Raw genomic sequence first — 9,908 nt, 5'->3', positions numbered from 1 at the left:
ATTCGCCTGTGAATAGAATTAGATATACTTTTATCTATGAAGGATATCCATTTCGGTATTATGAATAACAGGTCGGTTCCTACGTAAAAATTTGTGGAAAATCCAAATCTGAAGTCAAAACTCTGAAAAAGTATATTTAAAAGGTGGAAAATTCGGGGGTTTTCCCCGTTCTAATGAAAAAGTTCAATCAGTTGTGACGTCACGATACATATCATGCACACAAGAACGCATGTGCATTACACTAGTAGAGCTTGATTGGGGAAGTTGATATGACGTCATTGCGTACGGGAGAAAACTATTACTCTTCTATTCAGCTATACTGGTCGTGTAAAGTCTATTTGTCCATCTATTATTGAGTCACTCACCTGGCAAGTAATCTCGATGTTCACTGCTGTTATTCATATGATCACAAGTCAGTTCATCAGACGTGTTGATTTCCGATATTGTATTCCGGTTTTCTTCTCGAGTTGAATCTGCGAAAGTCCAAAGAAGATTATTATAAAGGAAAGTAAGTAAAGAGATATAGCATAAGGAAATGGATATAAGAAAACTGAAAATACTAAAACTTAGCTATTCAATCCCGTTCTTTTTATCCTGTTCATAATTTACAAAAAGGAAGAGATATTAGTATTAAGAAATTCCTGATTTCCGATATTGTATTCCGGTTTTCTTCTCGAGTTGAATCTGCGAAAGTCCAAAGAAGATTATTATAAAGGAAAGTAAGTAAAGACAAAAGAGACATAGCATAAGGAAATGGATATAAGAAAACTGAAAATACTAAAACTTAGCTATTCAATCCTGTTCTTTTTATCCTGTTCATAATTTACAAAAAGGAAGAGCTATTAGTATTAAGAAATTCTATTTTCCAATGCAAGTTTCTTATACGTATAATCTAGGGCCCTATTTCCAAAGAAAACATCTCTTTGAAGAAAAGGCCTTACCTCGCTCTTGTCCATCAACATATTCCACGGAATCGTTTCTTATACGTATAATCTAGGGCCCTATTTCCAAAGAAAACATCTCTTTGAAGAAAAGGCCTTACCTCGCTCTTGTCCATCAACATTCACAGAGTTTGCAGTATTGGGCAACGATTGGTGAGAATTCATATTGTCCAAGTCTAATTCTTGATGGGGATAATGTTCTAGATCTATTACTTGATGAGAAGAAATTTGCTATACCTCTGCTATGTTTCACAGAGTTTGCAGTATTGGGCAACGATTGGTGAGAATTCATATTGTCCAAGTCCAATTCTTGATGGGGATAATGTTCTAGATCTATTACTTCATGAGAAGAATCATCTAAGCTCAACACTTGATGGGAATGGACATTTTGCAGATCCGATAATGGATGGGAAATATCTAATCCTTGATGGGGGTGATTTTCTAGATTCAGTAATTGATGGGAAATGTCTACATCCAATCCTTGATGGGCCTTTTTAGTATGTACGTCCAGAGCTTGATTGTCTTGATAAAGCTCAACACTTGATGGGAATGGACATTTTGCAGATCCGATAATGGATGGGAAATATCTAATCCTTGATGGGGGTGATTTTCTAGATCCAGTAATTGATGGGAAATGTCTACATCCAATCCTTGATGGGCCTTTTTAGTATGTACGTCCAGAACTTGATTGTCTTGGTGGTAATTGTTCTCCAGGCCCAAGACTTGATGGGAATTTTTCTCCAGGTCCAAAACTTGACGGGATTCTGATATGGTATCTTTGGTATTTTGATACTCATTATAAGCTTCACTTTCCTTTAGTATCTCATCCAGGATTTCTTCAAACGAGAGTATTTTCTCATTTGGAGTTCTTACTAATAGTCCATGTTCTGTGTGGTCTAGAATGATATCTTTATTGATCTGGTTAGTTGTATATTCTGTATCTTCAGTGGTTCTGATATTGTTACTCCAGTATTCTTCTTTGATTTCTTTAGTGGTTCTCATATTGTAACCTACGAATAGTCCATGTTCTGTGTGGTCTAGAATGATATCTTTATTGATGTGGTTATTTGTATATTCTTTGTTATCTTCAGTGGTTCTCATATTGTAACTTGTGTATTCTTTCATTGCTTCATTGGGTCTGTTATAGTTTGGGTATTCTTTGTTCATTGCTTCAGTGGTTTGACCACATCTTCCATGTTCTTTTCTGTTGCTTGCTTCAGTGGCCCGGGCATCTCTTGCATATTCTTTGCTGTGATGTGGTTCGCTGATTGAATATCTTTCACTGTTGCTTGCTTTATTTTGATCTCTGCTTTTGACTTCGTTATTTTGACTGAATTTTTCAGTGATTTCTGCGGTTGACGCGTCCTTCCTACGAATAGTCCATGTTCTGTGTGGTCTAGAATGATATCTTTATTGATGTGGTTATTTGTATATTCTTTGTTATCTTCAGTGGTTCTGATATTGTTACTCCAGTATTCTTCTTTGATTTCTTTAGTGGTTCTCATATTGTAACTTGTGTATTCTTTCATTGCTTCATTGGTTCTGTTATAGTTTGGGTATTCTTTGTTCATTGCTTCAGTGATTTGACCATAGTGGTTCTCATATTGTAACTTGTGTATTCTTTCATTGCTTCATTGGTTCTGTTATAGTTTGGGTATTCTTTGTTCATTGCTTCAGTGGTTTGACCACATCTTCCATGTTCTTTTCTGTTGTTTGCTTCAGTGGCCCAGGCATCTCTTGCATATTCTTTGCTGTGATGTGGTTCGCTGATTGAATATCTTTCACTATTGCTTTCTTTATTTTGATCTCTGCTTTTGACTTCGTTATTTTGACTGAGTTTTTCAGTGATTTCTGCAGTTGACGCGTCCTTGATTGCATATTCTTTGCTGTGATGTGGTTCGCTGATTGAATATCTTTCACTGTTGCTTGCTTTATTTTGATCTCTGCTTTTGACTTCGTTGTTTTGACTGAATTTTTCAGTGATTTCTGCAGTTGACGCGTCCTTGCTATGTTTGGCGTACTCTCCCAGGTTTTCGTCAGAGATGTCTTTGTAGTCCTTCCGAGCTTCATTTAGTTCTTTGACCAAGTCTTTGATAGTTTCGTCAGATATGCCTCTGATGTATTCCTGGAGACTGTCATCAGAGAGGCCGTTGAAATCGAAATCCCTGAGGCTTTCGTTAGGATTTTTATATTCACCTTTGAGATTAAGTTCATCTTTAGGTGGATCTCTGTATCTAGAGTAATTTTTGTATCCATTTTCTCCTTCAAAATTGGGATTATCTTTGTATTGTTTTTCATATGTATCTGTGTAAATAGGTTTATCTCTATAATAACTATTTTTGTATCCAGGTTTATTTTTGTAACCAACTTCATATTTGTAATGTTGTTTTCGAGTTTCATCAAATCTGCTTGCAACATCTTCGACATCTTTTCGTCTCTCTTCAGTCCTATACTCATTTGCAGTTCTCTCTTCATTACCATCCTCTCCGATTTCCATTTCTTCAATGTCCGGTTCACTTGACACATCTCTGCTGCTAGTTTCCAGAATTGTGGACAGTTTTCGATGGAGTTCACTACTATTTGTTGGACTGTGGTCTAGATATTCTAGGCTTGTAGTATTTTCATTCTGGTATTGTAGGTTTGTAGGACTCTGACTTCGATATTGTGGAATTGTAGGGTTTTCATTCTGGTATTGTAGGTTTGAAGGACTTTCATCTCGATATTGTGGAGTTTTAGGACCAACTTTTGGGTACTCGGTGGTTGTAGATCGTTCTTTGATATATTGTAGGGATGGTGGACTTTCAGTAGATCTTTCTTTGACATATTGCAGGGATGTAGTGTTATTGATATTTGTATACTGTTTAAAGGTGCTATCGTTGATATTTGTGAACTGTTTGAAGTCGGTACTTTCGATATTTGTGAATTGTTTGGCGTTACTTTCATTATTGGAGTTGTGTTTGAAGTGGGTTTTATCGATATCGGTGTTCTGTTTGAAGTGAGCACCATCGTTAGTGTATTGTTTGAAGTTACCATCATCTCTGTATCCCAGAGCAGTACTTGTGCGAGCATCAGTATCTAGTCCGCGTTTCATTTCTTCCAGTTCCCGTCTCCATTTAGCTTCATTTATGAAACGGGTTCTATCAACATCAACATGTATTTGTTCCATATTTCCAATTTTATTCTGAGTTTCTTTCTTTACAGCTTCATTCATATGTTTGATTTCTTTGTTTACAACTTCGTTATATCTCATTTCATTGTTTTCAGTCCCTTTCACACTTTCATTTGCACTTTGACCATTCATGTCTTCTTGAGCACCAATGTTTCTGCTGTTGTTTTCTTTAATACCAATGTTCTTGTTAATATTTCGTTCACTTTCGCCGTATCTTGTATCGTTTTCAATGTTTCTTCTAAAGTTTTCTTTAATTCCAGTATTCTTGGTACTGATTCTTTCATTTTTGCCATGTCTTGTATTGTTCCAGCTTTCGCACTTATCGAGGCTGTTCTGAATGCTAACTCGACAAGTATAATCCGCGCCTTTCTGTCCTCCGCTAGTGTTGTTTTGTTTGTTGTAGTTTTGTTTAGTTTCATTGTTTTCTTGATATTTAAATTCATTCTTTTGTTTAGAACTGTTGCTTTCTTGATGTTTGGATCCATTGTTTTGCTGTGTAATCTCTTGTTCAGCACCATTTCTGTCTTGATTATAGCTATATTCTTGTTTCGTACCATTGTTTTCTTGATTATAATATTCTCGTTTCGCGCCATTTCTATCTTGTTTAGAACCGTAACTATTATATTCCTCTTTGGCAACACTGTTTTCCTGTTTACATCCACTATCTCCTCTAATGTTTAGTTTACATCCATTTCTATCTTGTACAGAACACTGTTGTACAGTACAAAGATTACATAGCATTGTTGTTTGACCTCCTTGCTTTTTGTGTTCGAGTCGACAGATTTTGCAAAGTTCTGAAACAGAAAAAATAAGTTGTTACAAAACGCAGGTATTCTTTTATTTGACCAACCCTTGCCAGGCTAGTTAGCTTGGAGGGCAGCACGCCTACCTTGTAAATTTAAGTGTAAAAGCTAGGTCCTGAATTCCCGCCCGGACCGAACTTTATCCTAAACAGATAAGGTTCGTTCTCGGAACAGCTGGCTTTCTCCTATCCTGTCATTTATTAGGTTAAGGCCCGTTCCCGATTGTCTTCCGGAAAAAAATCGTGTCGTGTGTAGTGGGAACACTCATATAAATTACATTGCCTACAGGGATGAAACTACCAAGTGGGGGACGGGGGTTTTTAGTAGTAAATAAGTTAACTAACTTACTAGTGCGACCACTGTCCTCCTCTTCCTGTTTAATTCTCTCCTGGTTCTCCAAATATTTCCAGAACCGATACTTCCTATGATTATCCAGTAGCCGCTCATACTCCTCCTTACTGGTACAGAAGTACTTCTTTAGGTCCGAACCAGAGGGTAGCTGCTCCGAAGTAGGGCCGTCGAAAGCTTCTTGAGGGGCAGACATTGGGTCTCCGTGGCCGGCACCGTTCTGTGGGAGGGATGTAGGGTCTTTGTGGCCTTTGAGCCCGTGTTGTAAGGCCGACATTGGGTCTCCATGGCTAGCACCGTTGTGAGGACGGGATGTTGGATCTTTGTGGCCTAGTCCGTCTTGGGGCATATAGGTTGGATCTCTTTGGCCGTCTAGCTCTTCTTTTACTACATAGAATGGGTTTTTATGGACATGCACTTTTTTGAGCGGATCTCCGTGACTTGGCCTTTGTTTCTCAGGTACCCCTTGTCCGCGACTAGCCATCCCCTTAGGGCCTTTCCCGGACTGAGCAATCGGCTCTCCGTGACATAAAGGGTCTACGAATTCTCTTCCCTTCAGCGGGCCACAGACCCGCTCTTCCGTCAAATTCAGAATCGCCTCAGAGTCTCTTTCCTTTGGCGGGCCAGACAAGCGCTCGCCCGTCAAATTATTTCCCGCCCCGGGGTGCAAACTTAATGCGGGCGTGCGATGGTCTCTCCGGTACTTGTAATCTCGCGGAAAGCGCACTGTTTCGTTCAAATTGTACGTGGGCAGGTCCATCGGTTGCCGCTGCTCCAGCGGTTTGCTATTCGATTTCTTCGATGAGATGTCTTTGGGCACCGGTTTAACCGGATGTTTCACGTCTTTCTGCTGAGAATGAGATTTGTTATCCAGCAGTCTCTCTGATGCGGGCACCACTTTAACCGCGGGTCTCATCGATTTGGTGTCTTTATAAACTACGGGCTAAAAAATTCCCGGAGGGACGGGCCCAGCTTGTTATTCTAAGAAAGAAACTCTAAATTTTAAATCGTTTATCGTAAAGCAGAGCTTTTTGCGATAATGGATATCACAACAGTACTACTTAAAGGTAGAAACACACTATCATCGTATCACGTCACGTGAGGTGATAGTAGTGTGGCTGTCCTGAAGGAGATTACCTACAATATTATAGGAAAACTTTGAACTACATCTTTCTGACTCCCCATGAGCTCACGTGATGTGATGGTACTTAGTGTGTTTCTACCGTAAGTGCTTCCTATCCAATCATTTCTCACACATATGTTCGGGGACAGTTTGCCAGGTTCTGTACATATCGATGCCTTCCCTATATCTAGCATTGTCGTGAGGACGTGCTTTGCCAGGGGGAAGGTCGTACGGATCAAACTCTTTGTAAGGTCTTGGATTACCGCACAGTTCATTTGGAAGTTTGTCATAAGTAGTAGGATTTTTGTACGGATTTTTTGACAATTCATCGTAAGTAGTAGGATTTTTGTACGGATTTTTTGACAATTCATCGCGTGAGGACGTGCTTTGCCAGGGGGAAGGTCGTACGGATCAAACTCTTTGTAAGGTCTTGGATTACCGCACAGTTCATTTGGAAGTTTATCATAAGTAGTGGGATTTTTGTACGGATTTTTTGACAGTTCATCGTAAGGAGTAGGATTATGGTACGGATTTTTCGACAGTTCATCGTAAGTAGTAGGATTATGGTACGGATTTTTTGACAGTTCATCATAAGTAGTAGGATTTTTGTACGGATTTTTCGACAGTTCATCGTAAGGAGTAGGATTATGGTACGGATTTTTTGACAGTTCATCATAAGTAGTGGGATTTTTGTACGGATTTTTTGACAGTTCATCGTAAGTAGTAGGATTTTTGTACGGATTTTTTGACAGTTCATCATAAGTAGTAGGATTTTTGTACGGATTTTTCGACAGTTCATCGTAAGGAGTAGGATTATGGTACGGATTTTTTGACAGTTCATCGTAAGGAGTAGGATTATGGTACGGATTTTTCGAAACTTCATCATAAAGTCTCGGATTAACGTACGGACCATTTGACAGGTCATCGTAAAATGTAGGATTCTCGTACGACTTTTTTGATAGCCCATTGTAAGGTCTTGGAATATCGTACGCATTTTTGGGATTATAGAACCTTCCCAAACCATTATTTCTGAGATCTTCACTTCTTAGCCCAATAATTCCAAGGTCTTGATTTCTCGGCCCAATATTTCTAAGATCTTCAACATTATTTCTAAGATCTTCAACATTATTTCTAAGATCTTCAACGTTATTTCTAAGATCTTCACTCCTCAGGCCATTATTGCCAGAATTTTGACTTCGTAGACCACCACTTCTCAGCCCATTATTTCCATTAACGTACGGACCATTTGACAGGTCATCGTAAAATGTAGGATTCTCGTACGACTTTTTTGATAGCCCATTGTAAGGTCTTGGAATACCGTACGCATTTTTGGGATTATAGGACCTTCCCAAACCATTATTTCTAAGATCTTCACTTCTTAGCCCAATCTTTCCAAGGTCTTGACTTCTCGGCCCAAGTCATCGTAAAATGTAGGATTCTCGTACGACTTTTTTGATAGCCCATTGTAAGGTCTTGGAATATCGTACGCATTTTTGGGATTATAGGACCTTCCCAAACCATTATTTCTAAGATGTTCACTTCTTAGCCCAATATGTCCAAGGTCTTGACTTCTCGGCCCAATATTTCTAAGATCTTCAACATTATTTCCAAGATCTTCAACATTATTTCTAAGATCTTCAACGTTATTTCTAAGATCTTCACTCCTCAGGCCATTATTACCAGAATTTTGACTTCTTAGACCATCACTTCTGAGCCCATTATTTCTAAGATTTTGACTTCTTAGCCCATCATTTCTAAGATCCTGACTTCTCCCGTCACTTCTTAGCCCATCACTTCTCATTTCGTGCTGTCTGCTCGGGACCTGGTCACATTCAAAGTCCAAAGCCCGTGCTAGTTGTTCCGTATTGAATTGTTTGTTTAACATACAGGTTCGTCGCCAAAAGTGAGATATATCCGCGGATTCCTGAGGTGTGGATTGGAAGTATCGGTATTCCAGAGTCATCTGAAACAGAATAATCAATCAAATCGTGAATTATTTTCAGATAACTTATTCACAACTTTACTGAGTAGGTATCACAGCATTACTAAGTGCCTCGTTTACTATTAATTATCATAGTACATCGCCAACAGTTGACCATACAAAAGGTATATTGACCGTACAACAGATGGTTAAACTTCTCCTGCCCGAGTAAGGCGAGCAGTCTCCAGGGTGATTGAGAGAGAGTCGAATTGTGGCGGAGCGCGGGGGAGAATGAGCTGAAGAGAGTCCTGAAATGAAGGAAGAAACAATATGAGCATTCAAATCAAAAAATCAAATCACGAATTCTTTGTGGTAAAGAAGAAAACTTCTTCAAAAACAAAATTAGATACAAATGAAATCATGAATTTTTGTGGAAAAGCAGAGAACTTCTTCAAAGAGGCCTGAAAAGAAGCACAGAACAAAATTAGATACAAATAAAATCATGAAGTTTTGTGGTAAAGCAGAGAACTTCTTCAAAGAGGCCTGAAAAGAAGCACAGAACAAAATTAGATACAAATAAAATCATGAATTTTTGTGGTAAAGCAGAGAACTTCTTCAAAGAGGCCTGAAAAGAAGCACAAAACAAAATTAGATACAAATAAAATCATGAATTTTTGTAGTAAAGCAGAGAACTTGTTCAAAGAGGCCTGAAAAGAAGCACAAAACAAAATTAGATACAAATAAAATCATGAATTTTTGTGGTAAAGCAGAGAACTTCTTCAAAGAGGCCTGAAAAGGAGTACAAGACAATATTAGACAATTTTTGGCCTGGCCGGGATTTGAACCAGCACCTTCCTCAATCCTGCCCGTGTGAGGTGAGCACTGCGAGCAGTCTCTAGGGTGAGGGAGAGAGAGTCAAATAGTGGGGGAGCGCGGGGGAGAACGAGATGGAGAGAGTCCGGAAAAGGAGGATGATATAATATTAGCATTACGTAAAGCTGAAAATCGGCCGAAAAAAAAAAACGCTGAAAATCGGCCGAAATGCCGCCAACCGCTGCACCGATCTTAAACGAAAGTTTCGTGTCGCATCCTTGTCATATTTGACAGCTGCATTCCAAATTTCCAGTCTTTAACTCTTACCATTCTCGAAATATTTTGTTTACAGACAGACAGACACACGGACCAATGGCTGAAACTTTGTATTTAAGCTCTAGGGACCTCAAAACGTGTTTTGGCACTAAAAACTGACCATCAAAAATTTGACCCGATTACATTACTTTCCTTCCTATAGGACAGTGGTTCCCAAACTTTTTTCGCCCAAGGTACCCCTTTTGAAAAAAAATCAGTACTTCAGTATTTTGAGGTCAAAATTCAGTACATTCCTGGGCTGTACTGCATTGATAACCGAGCAAAATTCAAAATTTGCCTTTGTCCGTCATTACACAATTTTTTCTCGCGTACCCCCGGAAGGTCTCTCACGATTCCCAACCGTACCCCCGGAAAGTCTCTCACGATTCCCAACTGGGGGTACGCGTACCCCCAGTTGGGAATCGCTTCTATAGGATAAGGAAAGTAAAAAAAAAGTACCAAAATATAGGCAATA

At 39.0% G+C, this 9,908-nt stretch overlaps 2 protein-coding genes across 2 annotated transcripts; both read right to left on the bottom strand.

Annotated features, from left to right (window-relative positions):
• Window positions 1-365: 365 nt before the first annotated feature.
• LOC103521151 lies at window positions 366-6,181 on the bottom strand (the record flags this gene model as incomplete). Its single annotated transcript, XM_026831970.1, has 5 exons — window positions 5,262-6,181; window positions 2,553-4,904; window positions 1,506-1,951; window positions 1,155-1,335; window positions 366-473 (listed from the first exon to the last, which is right to left on the bottom strand). Coding segments are annotated over exons 1-5 (4,003 nt in total), but the record flags the coding sequence as incomplete, so codon positions are not given.
• A 323-nt stretch (window positions 6,182-6,504) lies between these two features.
• Window positions 6,505-8,347, bottom strand: LOC113472284 (circumsporozoite protein-like; the record flags this gene model as incomplete). Its single annotated transcript, XM_026831969.1, has 3 exons — window positions 6,505-6,587; window positions 6,764-7,728; window positions 7,893-8,347. Coding segments are annotated over 3 exons (1,503 nt in total), but the record flags the coding sequence as incomplete, so codon positions are not given.
• Between the last annotated feature and the right edge of the window lie 1,561 nt (window positions 8,348-9,908).

The sequence above is a fragment of the Diaphorina citri genome, unplaced genomic scaffold (assembly GCF_000475195.1).
Source record: "Diaphorina citri unplaced genomic scaffold, Diaci psyllid genome assembly version 1.1 scaffold4612, whole genome shotgun sequence".
NCBI lineage: Eukaryota > Metazoa > Arthropoda > Insecta > Hemiptera > Psyllidae > Diaphorina > Diaphorina citri.
The sequence above is the reverse complement of the archived record's forward strand: the minus strand, read 5'-3'. Positions and strand labels throughout refer to the sequence as shown.